The sequence below is a fragment of the Xenopus laevis genome, chromosome 9_10S (genome assembly GCF_017654675.1).
Source record: "Xenopus laevis strain J_2021 chromosome 9_10S, Xenopus_laevis_v10.1, whole genome shotgun sequence".
In the NCBI taxonomy this organism is placed as follows: domain Eukaryota; kingdom Metazoa; phylum Chordata; class Amphibia; order Anura; family Pipidae; genus Xenopus; species Xenopus laevis.
Window position 1 is genome coordinate 88,737,367 of NC_054388.1, and position 19,160 is coordinate 88,756,526.

The following is a 19,160-nucleotide window of genomic DNA, read 5'->3' on the forward strand; positions in this document are numbered from 1 at the left end:
TTGATTAAGAAAACTCTAAGCTTCTGTGTTGCCATGATATTGTCACATAGAACAGCTGTATAGAAAACAAAGGTTTTGAAAGGGGTGGTTCATTCGCTTCGGTTCCAGTGACAAAACAAAACCATCCTTCCACGGTTTCGGAGGCAGGAACTCAGTTGCCCCGCCCATTCTGGTGACCTCAATCACTGAGCGTCGGCTGCGCTAAAAGAGGCGGGGCGCAATGTAGCGGAAAGGAGGAAGCTTTCGGATGCGTCTTTTAAAAAACCGGAAGTACGCTGTACAGTGAAGCTGGTGAGAGCCTGAGAGGGATGTGTCGGGTTGGAGCGAGAAAGGAGGTGGTGCTGGTGAGGTAGGGATGAACAGCGAGTCATACGCTGATGTTTATTGTTGTTCATGCTATAAATCATATAGTACGCACATCACACTGTGTTTCCTGCCTGTCATTGGTATTCCTACACTGCCTTTGCCTTATGTATTGTGTTTCCCTACCTGCAGGGCTTCATGTCAAATCGATGCCTTCGGGCAGCTGCTCATTCCCCTCTGCCAATGGTAGACTATTTAGTAAATGTCCAATAACTCGTCGTGAATGAGTCAGATCACAGTTATCATTTATACCAGGGGTGTCCAAACTTTTTGCAACAAGGGCCAGATTCAGTGAGGTGAAAATGTATGAGGGCCGATCATTCAACCTGACATCTATTCCGAGGTAGCTATCTTGTGATCTGGATCTATGTGTGAGTAACACTGTAAAGGTATGAAGAAGAAGCAGGGCCAACTCAGACGGATCCACAGGGCCAGAGAAAATTAGTTAAAAACTATATATTTTATTTGTACAAAGTAAAAAAAATGTATAATTTGCATCTCCATCCGCCCTACGCGTTTTGCACCCACTCTGGGCACTTAGGGGCAGATTTATCAAGGGTCGAAGTGAATTAGAGTGAATTTTCGAAGTTCGAATTTCGAAGTAAATTTTTGGATACTTTGACCATCGAATAGGCTACTACGACTTCGATTTGAAGTTAATCGTTTGAATATTCGATAATCGAAGTACTGTCTCTTTTAAAAAAAAAAAAAACGTTGACTTCAATAGTTCGCCAAATTAAAACTGCCGAGGTGCTCTGTTAGCCTATGGGGACCTTCTAATGCATTTTTCGACGTTTTTTGTAGTCAAAGTAAAATCGTTTGTTCGATCCATGAAGTCGTTTGAATGGTTCGATTCGAACATTTTTACTTCGTCGTCAAATTCGGTAAAAAAACTTCGACTTCGATATTCGAAGTATAGCCGTTCGATGGTCGAATTTCGAATTATATTTCACTTCGAAAATTCGAACTTTGATAAATTTGCCCCTATGTCATGGGCTCTCTGAGTAACACTGTAATTTTCACTGCATTCCAGGTGGTTCACTTTTAAGTTAACTTTTAGTATGATAAACAATGGCCTATTCCGAGCAACACTTCAATTGGTCTTCATTATTTATATATTTATTTATTTATTTAATTATTTGCCTTTTTTTTTTTTTTTTTTTTTTTTTTTTTTGCCTCTTACCAGTTTTCCAACGTTGACCCCATGTAGTATTTATTTCTAAATTACACTGTTTACACTGCAAATAATTCAACTTTACAATATAACATTTAATTCCTGAACCTGAAGTGTTTTATTTATTTATTTATTTTATTTTTATTTTTTAGTTATATTGGTGTGAAGGCAGCCATCTCCAGTCATTTTGCCTGGTCATGTGCTTTCAGAAAGAGCCAGCACTGTAGGATGGAACTGCTTTCTGGCAGGCTGTTGTTTCTCCTACTCAATGTAACTGAATGTGTCACAGTGGGACCTGGATTTTTACTATCGAGTGCTGTTCTTAGATCTACCAGGCAGCTGTTATCTTGTGTTAGGGAGCTGCTATCTGGTTACCTTCCCATTGCTCTGTTGTTAGGCTGCTGGGGGGAAGGGAGGGGGCTGATATCACTCCAACTTGCATTGCAGCAGTAAAGAGTGACTGAAGTTCATCAGAGCACAAGTCACATGACTGGTGGCAGCTGGGAAACTGACAATATGTCTAGCCCGTGTCAGATTTCAAAATTAAATATAAAAAAAATATGTTTGCTGTTTTGAGAAACGGATTTATGTGCAGAATTCTGCTGGAGCAGCACTGTTTACTGATGCATTAAAAAAAAGAATTCCCGTGACGGTATCCCTTTAAGTATAAGTTAAGTAACATACACAGAAGGTTAACTGGAAATGTAGACTAACGTTAAATATCTATTATGATGTAGGACTAATTCTGCACAGTTAACACTTGAGCTTAAAGAAATAGACTGCCACAGATAATAGAATGATCTTTATGAATGTTTATTTTGTATGTTTGCAGAAACATTAACATATTTACTGCAGCTTTTTCGTGGAAAAATTACCATGGATGACTTGGAAAACATCATCTTTAATTCTGTGGAGGAAGAGATAATTTACTGGAAAAGTGTGGCCATGAAATATAAGCAATGGTATGTCATTTTGCTAGTGGTATCCTTACACATTCTGACTCTGTGAATAAATTATTATTACTGTTTTTTTTCTTGTAGCTCTGAGGAAGCCCAACAAGAGCTGCAGGAGTTTCAGGAGGCCAGCCGAGAATATGAGGCCGAGCTAGAGGCTCAACTTCAGCAGACAGAGGGACGAAATAGAGACATTTTCTCTGAAAATAACCGCTTGCGAATGGAACTTGACTCCATTAAGGTAAGTGTTGTACTACGCATGCACGGAGTCTGAAAATCTGAGTACGGTGCAGGGGGATTCCTGGGAAGCCAGCAGTGCACTGTAACAAGTGATAGTGATGGGTCACTGAGGGTATTCTAATAAAGGATAATGAAAGCTTTATGGTGTTGCCATTTTAGTCAAGTGGTGAACCCAAAGGGCATTTATAGCATAAATAAATATAAAATGTATTTTATTGTAGTCCATTTTAGTAAAAATACTTAAGGGGAACCTTTAGACCAGTGATCCCCAACCAGTAGCTCGTGAGCAACATGTTGCTCTCAACCCCTTGGATGTTACTCTTAGTGTCCTCAAAGCAGATGCTTATTTTTGAATTCCAGGCTTGGAATCAAGTTTAATTGCATAAAAGTACTAAGTATAGTGCCAAGTAGAGCCTCCTGTAGGCTGCCAGTCCACATACGACTACCAAATAGCCAATCACAGCCCTTATTTGGCACCCCAAGGGACTTTTTTATGCTTGTGTTGCTCCCCAGCTCTTTTTACATTTGAATGTGGCTTACGGATAAAAAAAGGTTGGGGACCCCTGCTTTAGACAGTATTAGAAGTAGGATCCCTGTTTGCTGGATAATGTACAGTTGTAAAAAAAAACCAAAGTGAGTAGTTCAGTAATAGTCTTTGATGATCCGCTGTTATAGACCAGTGTATTTACTTTTGTCTATAATCCTTAAGTAACCAGTATATAATTGGTTAGAGGATTTCCTAAAAGTCTACCTGCAACGTGAAGTCAGACGCCGATCTTTGCCAAGGATGTTAATGCTAAAGTCCTGGGTTGTTCCAGGAGATAGTCAAGAGGTTTGCAAGCAGGCTATGTTGGCCATCAGGCAAGACTGTCTTTCTGTGCTGCCGAAAGATCACGTGTGAATTCATAAAATTGTATGTTTAGAAAGTTTCTCCAAACGAATAATCTCTCACCATTTTAACACCCTCTTGTGAAAAACTTTCCGGGTTTCCTTTTCCTTGCAGTGGCAAGCAACCTGCTGAAGTACTCTGTGATTTGACTGGTACCGATCTGTAGAGATGAAAACATTTTGTATGCTCTAGCTTTTAATGTATTACCACTGTTAGGTAAACACTGTAAGAATGAAACCCTTTATTATATTGGTGTTCTGGAGCAAGATACAATATGTTCACAATCTGTTTTATTCCTTTTCCAGAATAAGGGAGGGATTAGTTCCAGATGTGCTGCTAATAGACACATGGCTGTATTGTTATCCAGTAGCTGTGCTGATGCCTGTATCAGTTAAATAACTATCTTATGTTAGCACTTGGCCTTTTGCTGCCTCTTTATTGACAATGGATCTTTAACCAGGGCTTTTCTTGATTACTTGTTGTAATTTGTTAAATGCAAGATTTGACTTCTTTAACATGCTGTGACATTTATACAGCAGAACGGTCTTCTTGTACAATAAGGTATTTCTCCAATTCTGCTAGATATTGATTTTGTGCATTTCTCTACTCTGCTTTGTTATACCTTAACAGTATAGTATTTCTGCTAAATTGGCAACATTCGTTTACCGGCTAAGTGAAACACTTCAATTCTCGGGAACCATTGGGGAGATTTTGCCTTTGTTATAATTAGAGTTCACTTTTTTTTCTTTCACTGAAAAATTAATGCAACAAAATTTGTTAGTGCAGGTCACGCCATTACTTATTTATTATTTATTGTCGTACTCAGGAAAAGTATGAGGAGCAGCATTCAGAAAACTATATACAGATATCTACACTTGAGGGAGATCTCTCAACAACCAAAGCAGTCCGTGATCAGCTGCAGAAATACATCCGGGAGCTGGAACAAGCTAATGATGACTTGGAGAGGGCTAAGAGGTCAGTGGAACTATACAGTGCCAGAGGGTAGCAATCCAGTAAGAAACAGGCAAGCATAAAAAAACTAGAAACAAAAGGAGATAGATAAATGCACAATAACTCATTCATGATTAGAAAATTGCCCAGCCATCATAACGTTTTACTTCTGTTCATATTTTTTCATAGGCTGGCACCTTATTGCTTGGATGCATTTTGTGTGGACCATATCTCCCAAGCAAAGGCTGATCTCCTCCTCCATCCCGTAGCTCTAGTGGAGAGATTCCGGAGACTAATACCCATTTTTAGAAAGGATGAAGCCACCAGTATAGGGTTGATAAACCACAAGGAAATCTGGCCATTCTTCCTGCTAAAATTTAATTGCAAATTACAAAACACACATTTTTGATAATACATCAACTGATATTTTAAAAGTGGTATACTTCATTCCACATTCACATCATAGTTTTTCAGGGTGCAACTTTCCAAAATGTAAAAAACTAGGGAACTTCCGATGACGTATGTTGGTGTATGGTATCTGGTTCCTACAAACCCAAAATTTCATGATCATGCTCTTTTTCACAGGGCTACAATAATGTCTTTGGAGGATTTTGAGCAGCGCTTAAATCAAGCCATTGAGAGAAATGCCTTCCTTGAAAGTGAGCTGGATGAAAAGGAAAATGTTCTGGAATCTGTGCAGAGACTAAAGGATGAAGCTCGAGGTACAGTTTCTTGCATTGCATAGTTTGGATGGGGAAATGGTGGATCCACCATCCTTTGCTTCCTGATGTTTTGAACGTTGGGTCGTCAGCATGAATGACCAGAACAGTAGCACAGTGGCCATAAGGTGTATGAATCCATTTGACCCTCTGGCTGATCAGTCAGATTGGCCCATGTAAGACCAATTTAGCTGAATGTGCGAAAATTACTGATTCAACAACATTTACCGCCAACTATTTTTAGAAAATAAAGTAAATAATGCTATGCTAGTCATTGCTGGTTTTACTGTAAGACTTGTTTAAAAATTGTTAAAATGTATAACATAAAATTTACACAGATATTATTCTGTAAAACAGATCTGAGACAGGAACTGGCTGTGCAGCAGAAGCAAGAGAAGCCTAAATCCAATATGGTTAGTCCTGAAACCGAGCGAATGGACACATCTGTTCAAGCTTCAATAGCCATTCCCTTGGCTCCTTTAACGCCATTAAGTCAAAGAGGATGTGCTTCCACTCTGAACTCCCCGCTGTCATTCAAAACAAGTAAGGAGACAACAAAAATGGCTGAGCAGAATCACCAATACAATCTTAAAGCATTTGGATAGGTAGATATTTGCTATGCATCATTATCAAAGTACCAGTACCACCAAAAAAGAGAAGAGTTTTGTATCCATTTAAATGTAATGTTGTATTACCCCGTACTTGTAAAAATTGTGTTTGGCTCAGAAATCCTATTACACTTTATATAAATAAGCTGCTGTGTAGCCATGGGGGCAGCCATTTAAACTGAAAATGGCAAAAAAGGCTTATATAGCAGATGTGCACTGCTCAGCAAGATAAAAATGTCAATAGTGTTCTACAGAACCATAAAATGAAAATCTTTCTCGTATAAAATAGGTTTTTTAATTGCTTCCTCAACAGATATAAACTTTAAATGCATTTTATAATATATATGTGTTCACTTTATGATGCTACTGGTTCTGATGTGCAGTTTTTTTCGAATGCCCTTTTTTTTATATTTGTAAATTTTTGTTTTCTCTTGCCTAATTGGGGGACACAGGCACCATGGGGAATGAAGATCCTGCAGCTGGAGAATGGACACTAACTTGTTAAACTGTGACTCCTCCTCCTGCTCTGGGCTTCATCCCCTGCCTCCTCCTTTTACTTCCAGTTCCGTTTATGTCCTCAGAAGGAGAAGACACAGAAATAGTGGCTGGAGCAGGTGATCAAGGACTCCGGTCAGATCATGCCACAATAAGGGCCACTGATTCATTCAAGAGCCCTTCCAGCTGTCTGATCCTTGTCTGCCCAACGGCCTTCCCGCTCTACGGAGGACTGCAGGCTTGCTCCCTCATCCCCCTGCACTGGATTCCCGCTCTACGGAGGACTGCACCAGTGGTATACACCAAGTTGTTGGTGCTATACATATATGTGTTTATCTATATACTTATATACTCTGTATGTGAATATATATTATAGACACATGTTTTTTCAGGGTGGCACATACACACCAAAAGGGCATAGATTCAGCTGGCTACAAGGGTGAGTAATAACCATCACCCTTTTTACCCCCTCTTCTCTGGTATCCCTACCTGCTAGAATTTATCTTTCCCTTATGCTGTTGTTGCATGTTTTTGCTGAGATACCTCTTACTGTGTGCGCAGGGAGACGTGTCTGGTTTTTTCTAACATCTACTAATGGCTTAGCTCCCCCAGAGAGCATCTTTCATTACAGCAAGATCTTACATCCGCGCTCTCTTATCCAGGCGCTCTCCGGCGCCATGCACCATGCTGTTTAGAGCGCGGTTTCTTCACTTCCGCCTTTTGCTACGCGCCAAAGCTGTTTCGCGCACTTTTTAATGCGCACTTCTCACGCTCCTCAGTCTCTCTCTGATACCGGCAACATCATTCTTCTGTCGGCGGAACCCGCTATATCTCCCTGTGGCACTTGACTACACCCCCCGGGGCACTTCTCTCTGGAGGAGCGGTACTACTCTAGGCAGCGCGACTCCCTGCGCACTGGACCCCCCAAACCCCACGAGGCTGAGCAACCTGCGCTAGCAAGCTTAATCAGCTCTTCCTTACAGGCAAGTCTACTCTTAGCAATGGATTGCTACTTTATTTTACCTATCGAAGGGGGATATTTTGCTGCATTAATAAGAAGGAACCTCTTACTAGTTTCCCTTCTCTGTTCCCCCCTCTCTCTCCCTCCTTCTTTTCTCAGAGCACGATCAAGGAGTAAAGGATCTGCCTAACACCCCTTCTAAGGGGTTCCCCCCTGCCCCCCCCCCCCTTTTCTTAAAGGGCTAAAAAAAAAAAAAAATCTTTCTAGGCTAGGAGCATCATGGCAGATAAAACTGATGAGCCCAGGATAACCAAATCCTCAGCTCAGACGCGTACGACCAATCAGGTCTCGTACTGTATGCATGTATGGTGTGTAAGGCCAAATTTCACACAGCTTCGGCTGCCTGTGTGTGTGTGGACTGTAGTCCCAAGATCCCTCTCCCCTCTGGCACTACAGACTCCGAATTAGTTAAGGCCTTATCCCTCCCACTTGCAGGCTTTTGTAAAATGGCACGCATTCCCGAGACCTTATACAGAGTACTTGAATGCCTTTCTCAGCCACCTGCTACTAAATGTAGACCCTCAGGGTCCAAGTGCTCTATAACCTCCCCTCCTGACTCCCCATGGGAGGTTCTGTCCCCTTCGATGAGGAAGGACAACTTCTGTCACAGGAAGACTCTGATCAGGAACTGTATCCTGAACCAGATCTCCCTAGAACCCAATAGGAGGTGGAGGGCCTCATACAGGCGGTACTCTCTACTCTCAACTTTGTAGATACTCTATACGTGGTTGAACCCGCCAAGAATATCTTTAAAAGACAAAAGAAGAGTTCATCCATTTTTCCAGCTTATGAGCAACTGGAAGAGATAATCAAAACGCAATGGAAGAACCCAGACCATAGGGTTCAAATTTCCCGCCGTTTCTCTCAAACATACCCTTTTCAGCAACATTGTATAGAACTCTGGGCAGCACCACCAATGGTGGACCCCCGGTTTCCAGACTGTCCAGGAATACTACCATTCCAGTAGCAGACGCTGCAGCGTTTAAGGATCCTATAGATAACGCCTGGAAGGTTTTTGTTTGTCTACATTCACAGCGGCGGGTACTGCCTTCAGACCAATATTCGCCATTGCCTGGGTTGCCAAGGCCATTGAGGTTTGGGTTGAACAGGCGGCTCAGTCGATAGGATCCGAGGACCTTGTGACAGACAATCTCCTTCCCAGATTGCAGACGCCACAACCTACATCTTCGATGCAGTCCTAGACGCGACAAAGATGGTGGCTCAAGCCTCAGCTCAGTCTATTGCGGCCCTTCGATTGAAGACTTGGTCGGCTGACCTGACTTCTAAGAGATCCTTGGTCAGCCTGCCTTTCCAAGGGAAACCCTTCGTCGGTGCGGAAATGGACAAGATTATATCTTAGGCTACGGGCGGCAAGAGCACCCTGCTCCCACAGACTAGAAATAAGAGCGCCCCATTCAAGAGAAGACCCTTTTTTTTTTTTTTTCGTCCCTTCGCCAGGGCCAAAGGACCAAGAATCAGACGGAGAAGTCCAACTCCAATTTCCGCTCCCGTTTTCAACACAACCGACGACCCAGCGGGTCGTCCTCAAGGGGTTCTTCCAAACCTTCACCAACACAGCATGAAGGGGTGCCCACCCCCGAAAGGGTAGGCGGACGTCTTCAATCCCTTTGGGAGGTGTGGAAAGACCAGATAAATGTCCGGTGGGTTCTGGGAGTGGTGTGGCAGAGTCTACTCATAGAATTACTCTACTCCCACCCCGCCGATTTTTCGTATCCCGTCTTCCCAAATCCAACTGAGCAAGATTCGTTCAAGAGTTCGCAGCCGCCGGAACAATCCAACCAGTTCCCGCTGCATACAAGGGGAAAGGGTACTATTCCAACCTTTTCACAGTCCCCTAGAAGGACGGCTCCCTATGACCAGTACTCAACCTCAAATCGCTCAACCCCAGACAGACCTCAGACAGTCACTTCAAGTTGGAGTTCATCCAATCGGTGCTCAACTCCATGGAAAGGAACGAAATCATGACAGCAATAGACGTTAAGGATGCCTACCTCCACCTACCCATCCACCTGTCCCATTACATGTTCCTCAAATTTTTCTAGACGGAAAATATGGCAGTTTGTCGCCCTCCCATTTAGACTTCATCCGCCCCCCGTACATTCACCAAAGTCATGTCGGCAGCATTGGAGGTATTTCGTCTCACAGGGATAGTAGTCATCCCAGATATGGACGACCTACTCATAAACTCCAGGAAGGGGAGTGCCTTCCACCTTACAAGCGCGGATTCTATCCCTACAGACTTCATCCAGCGTTCCGCTACGGATAGCCGCCCAGACCCTAGGGACGATGGTGGCATCCTTCCAGCCATTCCATATGCACAGTTCCATACTAGGCCACTGCAACAAGTCATGCTTCGTCATCTGAGAAAGGATCGGTGGACCTGGAGCGACTCATTGTCCTTCCAGAGCAGGTCAAACATGCTTTGGACCGGTGGATGCGTCCGCATCGAACATCTCTGGGGAAAGTCTCTGTGGACAGTCCTCACCACAGACGCCAGTCTCACAGGGCGGGGAGGTGTCCTAGGTCAGAGGACAGTCCAGGGCCTCTGGGACCTGGAAGCAGCTGCGCTTTCAATCAATCTCCTAGAGCGCTCAGATACCCTCTGGAAAGGCTCACTCCCTTCCTCAAGGGTCGGGCGTTTCTCATCCAGTCGGACAATGTCACCGCAGTGGCGTATGTAAATCACTAGGGGGGCACCAGAAGCCCCGCAGCTCTGGAGGAGGCAAGCTACATTTTAAGGTGGGCAAAGGATCACGTTCCGGACATCTCTGCGGTACACATCCCCGGGGTAGTCAACTGGATGGCAGACTACCTAAGCTGTGAGAACTTAGACCAGGAAGAGTGGAGTCTACATCCCGACGTCTTCCAGCTGTTAGTAGAAAGATGGGGGCTACCAGAGGTCGACCTCATGGCTTCCGGGGACAATAGGAAGGTTCAGAGTTGCGTGGCCAGAAGTCTAGACCCTCTAGCGCTCGGGGTGGATGCAGGGTCATTCCCTGGAATTTCACCGAGGTCTACATATTCCCTCCGCTAGCCTTACTCCCAAAGGTACTCTAAACGCTAAGGAGAGCGAGAACTCAGACCGTCCTGGTGACCCCATACTGGCCAAGGAGAGCGTGGTTCGCAGAGAATGTGGAGATGGCAAGGGACACACCGCCTCATCTTCCTCAGAGAGAGGATCTTCTCGCACAAGGTCCTATGGTCCACCCAAATTCACATCAGTGGGCTTTACCGACATGGCTCGTGAGACCCTAGTCCTCAAAGGAACGGGAGCACCTTCGGAAGCTATCCCGACCATGCTCTGGGCTCGTAAGCCGGTTTCAGCTCGGATTTACCACAGGGTATGGAAGACATTCATCATCTGGTGTGAAATCAGAGGAGCTAACCCGCAGAGGGCGGATGACAAGGAGATACTATCCTTTTGCAGTAAGGATTATCTAAGGGATTAGTCTTCAATTTTCTGAGGGTACAGTTTCGGCCCTCTCCATACTTTACCAGAAGAAGCTGGCTCTGAAGACCAACATCAGAACCTTTCTCCAGGGAGCAATTCGAATCGTTCCCCCCCCTACAGATCTCCAGTTCCTCCTTTGGATCTTAATATAGTTCTGTTCTTCAAGGAGATCCATATGAACCGATGGTCAACATTCCTTTGCCTTCACTGACTGAAAAGGTGGTATTTTTGCCGGCCATCACTTCTGCTCGCAGAGTCTCTGAATTACCTGCTTTATCTTGTAAGTCTCCTTTCACCATATTTCACACGGATAAGGTGGTTTTACGTCCAACCCCGGACTTCTTACCCAAGGTAGTCTCTATCACATAAATCACGATTATGGTCATCCATTCTTTGTCCAGTGCCCAAGAATCCCTCTATGAGTAGGTTACACTATCTGGATGTGGTTAAGCACTCACGACTTACTTGGAATGCCTTAAGAATATTAGAAGGGTTGATGCTCCCTTTATCGTTCCAAATGGTCCAAAGAAAGGAACCAAGGCTTCAACAGCTACCATGCCGAGTCGATTTGTTCAATGATTATCCGAGCATATGCAGTAAAGGGAAGAAAACCTCCACTAAGAGTTACAGCTCTTTCTACTTGATCTATCAGCACTTCAGATGCTGTTCGGATTCGGGCACCGGCTGAACAGATTTGCAGAGCGGCTACTTGGGCATCTAATCATACCTTCACGCGCTTCTACAGGCTAAGCACACAGGCCTCTGCCAAAGCTAGCTTCGGGAGGAAGGTGCCATAAGACTGTTTTTCCTGAGCACTAAAGTGGGGTTACAGTGTCCCACCCTCTGGGATTGCTTTGGGACATCCCCATGGTGCCTGTGTCCCCCAATTAGGCAAGAGAAAGAGAGATTTTTGTACTCACCGTTAAATCTTTTTCTCTTGTCCTATATTGGGGGACACAGGCCTTCCCTCCCTGTTCGACACTGATTCTTATATATGTATGTATGTATGTATGTATGTATGTATGTATGTATGTATGGTGTTTATAGTTTTCTATTGAGTTACCTCAACTTTATTACTCAATGTTAATGAGGGGTGTTTTGAGATTCCTCTTCGGTTGTGAGTTGTTATGCTCCTTCTTCGGTAGAAACTGGAAGTAAAAGGAGGAGGCAGGGGATGAAGCCCAGAGCAGGAGGAGGAGTCACAGTTTAACAAGTTAGTGTCCATTCTCCAGCTGCAGGATCTTCATTCCCCATGGTGCCTGTGTCCCCCAATATAGGACAAGAGAAAAAGATTTAACGGTGAGTACAAAAATCTCTCTTTCTGATTATCTACCTGTGTACCACTTGTAGGTTGGGATGATGGCTATAGCGGCACCCCACTAACACCGTGTGCACGGATATCTGCTTTGAACATAGTAGGAGATCTGCTTAGAAAAGTTGGGGTAAGGATTTCATTTTTTTGTTTAGATTTTTCTGTGTTGTTTCCAAACTGTGAGCCTAGAATTGCTTGCAGACCTAAGGCTCAAGTGGACTGCTTGCTCCCCATGAATGACAATAGTTCCACCATACTTGTCAAAACACTGTATTTCAGTTGTTTTAGCTGATTTTTATAATCAGGCAATGTTTATAATAGTCATGTTTGCTGATGATTGTAATGGACGTTTTCAGTAATGCTTCTAGTAAAGTCATAGCTTTCTTAATGTGCACAATACTGCTCCCAAGTGTCCACCACTTGAGGAGCAATGCCAGCCTCCAAGGTTACCCCTTGGAGTAAATTCAGGGTTGCTTTTCCAACTAAAATATTAATTAATATTTAAATATACACAGACTACAGTAATGCTGTGCTTTGTCATTAACCCTTTTAATTCATAGGCTCTGGAGTCTAAGCTGGCATCTTGCAGAAATTTTGTACACGAGCAGTCTCCAAACAGACCGCTTACATCCGTGTCGGCTCGAATGAACAAAACTAGAGAAGGAATTGAAAACCGATTAAGTATAGCCAGTGGATCGTCTGTTGAAAAGGGGTAAAGGTTTTTATTTATATATTTTTTTTGTTTGTTTGTTTTCTCCCCTAAAGATCAAACACTATCCTTCATATTCATATGGCTCAGGATCTTAATTGGTTATTTAAAATATGCAGATACTAAAATACTAAACATTTGTACAACTAGATCAGTATTTACTTTCTACTTGTTTCTTATGGCTTATGTCAAACCCCCACACATACCTCTTGCAATACCTGGGAATACTTTGAGTTACCAGGGATATTAAGCAATTTTCTGTTGGCTAAGCGCTTCAATTCAAGTGTGGCATAGCCATTCCCTGATTTACCCATATACAGTGCCCTCCATAATGTTTAGGCCACATACATTTTCTTTGATTTACCCCTCTGTGTGTAACGTTTTTAATCAAACAATTCAGATGTGAGTACAGTGCACATTCCAGACTTAAATTTAAAGTTATTTGCATACATTTCAGTTTCACCATGTAGACATTACTTCATATTCTATACACAGTCGCCCCTCATTTCATGGCACCATAATGTTCGAGACAGTTGGCTTCACAGATTACCATTTGCGGTCTCTACTGTAGTTGCCATTGTTCAACATGAGGCGAAAAGCTGTGCAAACAAAAGTCAAGGAAGCTGCTGTATAAGGCTGAAAAACAAGAACAAAACTATTAGACATTAGTCAGACTTAAGGATTACTAAAATCGAATGCACTAGTTCGCTCTGTATTTGCAAATGGAGTGGTAGGCCAAGGAAGACCTCCACTGCTGATGACAGAAGAATCCTCACTATCTTTCAGTTGACTTTGTCAGAGTACTATCTGCAAAAGACTTCATGAACAGAAATACAGAGACTACACTGCAAGATGCAAACCACTAGTTGGCCACAAAAACTGGATGGCCAGATTACAGTTTACAGTTGTTTGGGGATATGGACAGATGAGATTAGCCTGTATCAGAGTGATGGCAAGAGGAAAGTGTGGAGACGAAAAGGAACTGCCCAATATCCTGAACAGCTCATATGTTAAACATGGTGGTAGTGTTATGGCTTGGGCATGTATGGCTGTCACAGGTACTGGCACACTTCTCTTTATTGATTATGTAACTGCCGATAACAGTTGCTCTGTGAATTCCGAGGTGTATGGAAACATCTGCTCTAGTTCCCGTAACTGCCTCCAAACTTATTGGACAGCACTTCATCCTGTAAAAAGGATAATGATCCCAAACATACTGCTAAGGCAAATGGGAGTTACTCAAAGTTAAACAATGGAAAATTCTTTAATGGCCAATCCTGATTAAAATCCAATTGATCGTGTCTTCCATATACTGAAGAGGAAACATGCCCCTGGAACAAGCAGGAGTTGAAGGTGGCTGCAGTAGAGGCTTGACAGAGCATCACAAAAGAAGATACTCAGCACCTGGTGGATCACAGACTTCAACAAAGTACTAAACAGAATACTTTAATGTACCTACCTTTACCCAAATATGATGCCCTGTAATGAGGGGGACTGTGTATAAAAAGTGTTGTCATTTCTACATGGTGAAACTGAAGTGTATTAATGTACACTTTAATAATGTCTGAATTCTTTGATTTAAATTGTTACACGCTGAGGAGCACAGGGGTAAATCAAAGAAAATGTGTCTTTGTCCCAAACATTCTGGAGGGCACTGTATGTTAATATGATGTTATTCTGCTTGTGCCATAAATTATGCCTTGCACTAGCCACTGAGCATTGTTATTATTCAGACCAGCCTTTTTAACATGAGACATAGCTACTCTGGTACTTAGGCCACTATTGATGTTTAATCCTGTAAATTTTAAATTAAGGCCTGAGACCATGGGTTAACCTTGCACTAGCTCGCTATGCTATACCTTTTACTATAATACAAGTAAACGGCAGCACTCTAGTTGCAAAGTGAATAAAGTGCCTTTATCAGTGGTGACAAGGCAATATTTCAGGCATTCACCAGCCCTGTGTGAGCCTTGGTACAAGGCTATTGAGAGCCCAAAATGTTGCCTAGTGCTCATGTCGGTGATTTAAACTTGGTAAGATGAGGAATGTGCCTGGAATAATAAAATATATCTAATACTTTGTCTTTGCAGATTAATAAAGCGACTGGAATTTGGGTCATTACCTTCAAACACACCTATGCAGGGGATGCGCTCTCCTCAAGGGGTAGTTAAGATAATAATTTAGAAACGACAGGCTGTAATTTATTGTTTTTATTGGAATTTTACCATGGACACTAAGCACTGGACTCGCATCATGCAGCACGGATACTGGACTTCTATGAGAGTTGGTAGGAGTGCGTGAGCTGCTAGAACATGGACCATTTTTATTTTCACTGTTACTGACTTACTAAACCACTGTTTACAGTTAGCATATATATAGTCTGGGAAAGTGGTACAGAGTTGAATTAGAATAGTGTGCCATATTTCAGTACCTGGCATGTATTTAGATTTCTAGATAGTAGATTTGTTGGGAGGTATGTATGTCCTTTTGGGCAGAAACATACTCTGCTCTGATTGCAAGAACTCTGCGGTGCATGGCCATTCTCCAACCCTTCTGTCTTGTGACCTATACATATAAGTAGATCTACTCATGTGTGACCAACTGAACATGGCTGTGCAACACTGCTGGGACTAGTTACCTATGAATATTACCTTGAATTCCAGGGAAAAACATAAGAGAGGCTAGTAGATAAAAATAAATCACCTGATTACATCTCCAAGCATGACCAAAATGTTTGGTTTCGTGGTCTTAAAGGTTGAGTTCACCATTTTAAAGTAACCGGTCAACTGTTTTAATGTGCTTTTTTTTTTTTTTTTTTATTATTACTGCTGACCTTCTATGTTGCATTGTTACAGAAATGTAAAGTCCAACTTTTGTTGTTTGGGTCACTGATTTCTTTGTGAAGCTATGTTTATTATTAATGCTTTATTTATTTTTCATTCCCTCTCCTGTGCTTTCTTTCAAGCAGTTTCTAGGGACTGTAAAGCTGGCCATAGATGCAAAGATCGGACTTATCGGACCCCCCCATCTCCCAACCTGCCACTAACTTTTCAGATTAAGTGAAGTAGTAAAAGAACAGATCAGCCAATGTTCTGCCCCTGACAGCAATCGTACGAAAGTTATGTCCGACAAAAGTCTCCCACTGTTATCGTCAGATTGGCAATACATGCAGAGATATCGTCAGCCGACAAATTTTCTATCCTGTCCAATCAACTGAACACTCCACACATGATCCAAAAATCGTAGGAGTTGAGTATTGGTAAGATCTGATCTTTGCGTCTATGGCCATCTTAAGTCCTAGCATCCAGCTATTCATATACATTCCAAACTGGGCAGATGCAGAACAAAAGGTGGTAACATTCAAAGCCCACAAAGACCAATTGAAGATTGTTTAAAAAATGTCACTGTTTACATTATTCTCATTGTTTTACATTTTGCCTACCCCGTCTTGTTTTGTAGCATTCAAATTATGGATGCGTTAATGGCAGAGCTCACCTCCTTATGGAAGCGTCTCCGAGCTGGTCGCAGCTCTTGCGAGAATTCAGCAACTTCAATCCGAAATTTACAATGCTTCCCAACGCTCTTACCCGCATCTAGCGCTGACCAGTATATCCACCAGAGTCGCTGCTGATAATATGAATGAGGCTTTATTAGAACATACAGTGGGACATTGTTGTGGCAGTGGGTGTCCAAATAATACTTGTGCGTTTCGTGCCTACATATTTGGGAGCGCGCAAGTTTTATCTGTACACCCACTGCCAAAACAATGTCGCGCTGTGTGTTCAATAAAGCCACGTTGATATTACTAGTAGCGACTCTGGTGTATATACTGGTCAGCGCTAGATGCGGGCAAGAGCGTTGGGAAGCCCCGTCTTGTTTTGGCCTGTGAAGTTTTTTGCTCAAGTACTTATTCAAGGAGGTTAGGTGCCTTTGACTTCATATTATGCCCACACTCTTTAACTTGTTTACATGTCTATTTATACTTTATTTTGCCTCAACACACCCTTAGTAAACTGTAAAAAAGAGACATGATTTTTTTTTCTCATTTAGGCAGATTTTGGTTTTCAAGTAGAGGTTTTACTGCTTGAGGCATAGCAGAAAGTTTTCATAGACAACTGCATTGTCTATGACTAGTGCATAATGTAATTATGATGTTGTTGTTGTTGTTGTTGTTGTTGTTGTTGTTACCATGCCCTTAACATATGAGTACCAAGTCCATCCACTCTGGTTACAGGAGTGTGTAACTTTAGTGTAGCACATGCTCACAATGAGATGCGGTTGGGCATGCACTTCTTCTGCTGATATCCTGGGTAAATATCAGAAAACAGCAGAATTTTAAAATGATAAAAATGAAACTGTATTTAAAGGAGACCTAAAGCTGAACAAAGAATTAGGCTTGAAACTTTTAGGTTAAGCTTGAGTACCAGCCCCACGCTGCAACATCCCTTTAACAATGAATATATGTGGCTCACAGATTACAATTCACAATGCGAGGCTGATTACACGTTATCCTCAAATTGAATCTACATTGATAATCTGCTTTTTAGTTTCTGAGGCAGAGACAGACGAGAAAGATTTGGGGAGACTTAGTTGGCCGGCGACAAATTGCCTCTTCTTCGGGTGACTTATCTCCCCCAACTGCCTCCCCATCAGAATCTAAATCGCCGGAGGGATGGTACTCGGAGCACTTCGTTTTCCGTAGTCGCCTGAAGTTGCCTCACAAGGAAAGTCCAGGAGCCGGCGATTTCGATTCTAGCCGGCAGGAGATTAGTCGCTGCACTTAACTGCAAGTTCTGCTAATGTTTTTATGATTTCTTGTGTCCCATAAGCTTAATTTCTCAACAGCAGCCCGGAGCACATGTTTTGTCAGTGACGTGTATGGATTATTGCTGGTTTAGGGTCACTGGGCTTCTCTGCAGATACAGTAAACTCAGAATATAATGTATAGCATTTCTTTGCTTTTTCTTTTTAGCTTTAGTTCTCCTTTTAAAAGTATATACATAGTTCATGTTGAAAGCGCTTCAGCATCTCCTTCTACGGCAGTGATCCCCATGGTCTTTTTCATGCTTGTGTTGCTCTCCAACTCTTTTTACATTTAAATGTGGCTCACAAGTAAAAATGGTTGGGGACCCCTGTTCTACGGTATATGCTCTTTTCCTATTGAGAGCACTTCTGCAACTTTTGCTTACTGCGCATTAGTTGTAAATAATAAAATCATTCTCTGGGGTTTGATTTGTTCTTTGTTTGCTTTACTTTTTTGTGTAAGCTAACATAAAAACTAACAAAACTAAAAGTTTTGTTTTTGCTTTGTTTAGTGCAAGAAAAAGAAATTACAGATATTTGTTAAAACAATTGGCAAAGAGTAGGATAAATGGTAGCCCTACTCATTGAATATGTTGGTAAGGGGGTATACTGCATCTCTCACAAGTGCATGCACACAAAGCTTTTTTTTTTGCTTTTTTTTTTTAACGTTTACATGTTTACTTTCAAAAGCAATTATATTTACATAGAACTAGTTCCTAAATTTATAATTTGTTTCTAAAAGATATGTAAACTGCTTTTTGGTTTTTTTTTTGCAAATAAGTTTTTGGTTCGAAGGTCCTTTTAAGATTTGATACTGGATTTAAACCTTTATTTCTCCTTTCGTTTGTTTGGGGGACACAGGAACAATGGGATATATCTGGTACCACTAGGAGGCAGGACACAATAAAAAGAACAAAAGTGCTGGCTCCTTTTATTTTTTTTGACAAAATTACTCCTTTGACTGTGTCCTGCCTTCCAGTGGTACCAACTATGGGGTAAATTCACTAACTGGCAAAAATTTGCCAGTGCTGGCTTCGCGCACATCGCAACACTTCGCCAGGCGTAAATTCGTCTGGACAATGCTAATTCACGAAGATCTGCGCACAGGGTACTGAACGCTGGCGAAGTTGCACTAGCGAAAATACGCTCAGCAGTTCAAAGTTACGCTAGCGTTGGCTAATTTGCATACAGCGTGCAGTTAAAGTACAATGGCCATATATGCTGCAGCAAACACATGACACTACACAAGGCCAGGGAACCTTAATAAAATTATATAGAGTTGTTGTATTGCCCTACACATGTGTCCACAGTTTAGTTTAGGTGTCATGTTATCAAATGTAGGGGGGAAGGAGGGGACCCTAAAAAAAAAAAAGGGATCTTTTTCAGCCAATCACTCTGTGAAAAGGAAAAGACACCAGCGTTATTTGGGACTTTTTTTTTTTTTTTTTTTT

The 19,160-nt window shown here is 42.2% G+C and overlaps 1 protein-coding gene across 3 annotated transcripts; it reads left to right on the forward strand.

Annotated features, from left to right (window-relative positions):
• Positions 1-30: 30 nt before the first annotated feature.
• nde1.S (nudE neurodevelopment protein 1 S homeolog) lies at positions 31-18,133 on the forward strand. Of its 3 annotated transcripts, XM_018237413.2 has the most exons (10): positions 33-349; positions 496-706; positions 2,370-2,499; positions 2,578-2,731; positions 4,446-4,594; positions 5,156-5,292; positions 5,647-5,832; positions 12,236-12,327; positions 12,758-12,909; positions 14,997-18,133. In XM_018237413.2, exons 3-10 carry the CDS (start codon positions 2,414-2,416, stop codon positions 15,088-15,090), a joined length of 1,050 nt encoding a protein of 349 aa, XP_018092902.1. In that variant the 5' UTR covers positions 33-349; positions 496-706; positions 2,370-2,413; the 3' UTR covers positions 15,091-18,133. The 3 variants fall into 3 exon arrangements, with proteins under 3 accessions (XP_041435085.1, XP_018092902.1, XP_018092901.1); XM_041579151.1 differs by lacking the exon at positions 496-706 and having other exon boundaries at positions 31-349; positions 2,393-2,499; XM_018237412.2 differs by lacking the exon at positions 496-706 and having other exon boundaries at positions 36-349.
• The last annotated feature ends 1,027 nt before the right edge of the window (positions 18,134-19,160 follow it).

Coding starts and splice junctions, on each gene's coding strand:
- nde1.S (XM_041579151.1), top strand. CDS start 2,414: ATGGATGACTTGGAAAACATCATCTTTAATTCTGTGGAGGAAGAGATA. Junction 2,732..4,445: donor TGGAACTTGACTCCATTAAG/GTAAGTGTTGTA, acceptor TGTCGTACTCAG/GAAAAGTATGAGGAGCAGCA. Junction 4,595..5,155: donor GACTTGGAGAGGGCTAAGAG/GTCAGTGGAACT, acceptor TCTTTTTCACAG/GGCTACAATAATGTCTTTGG.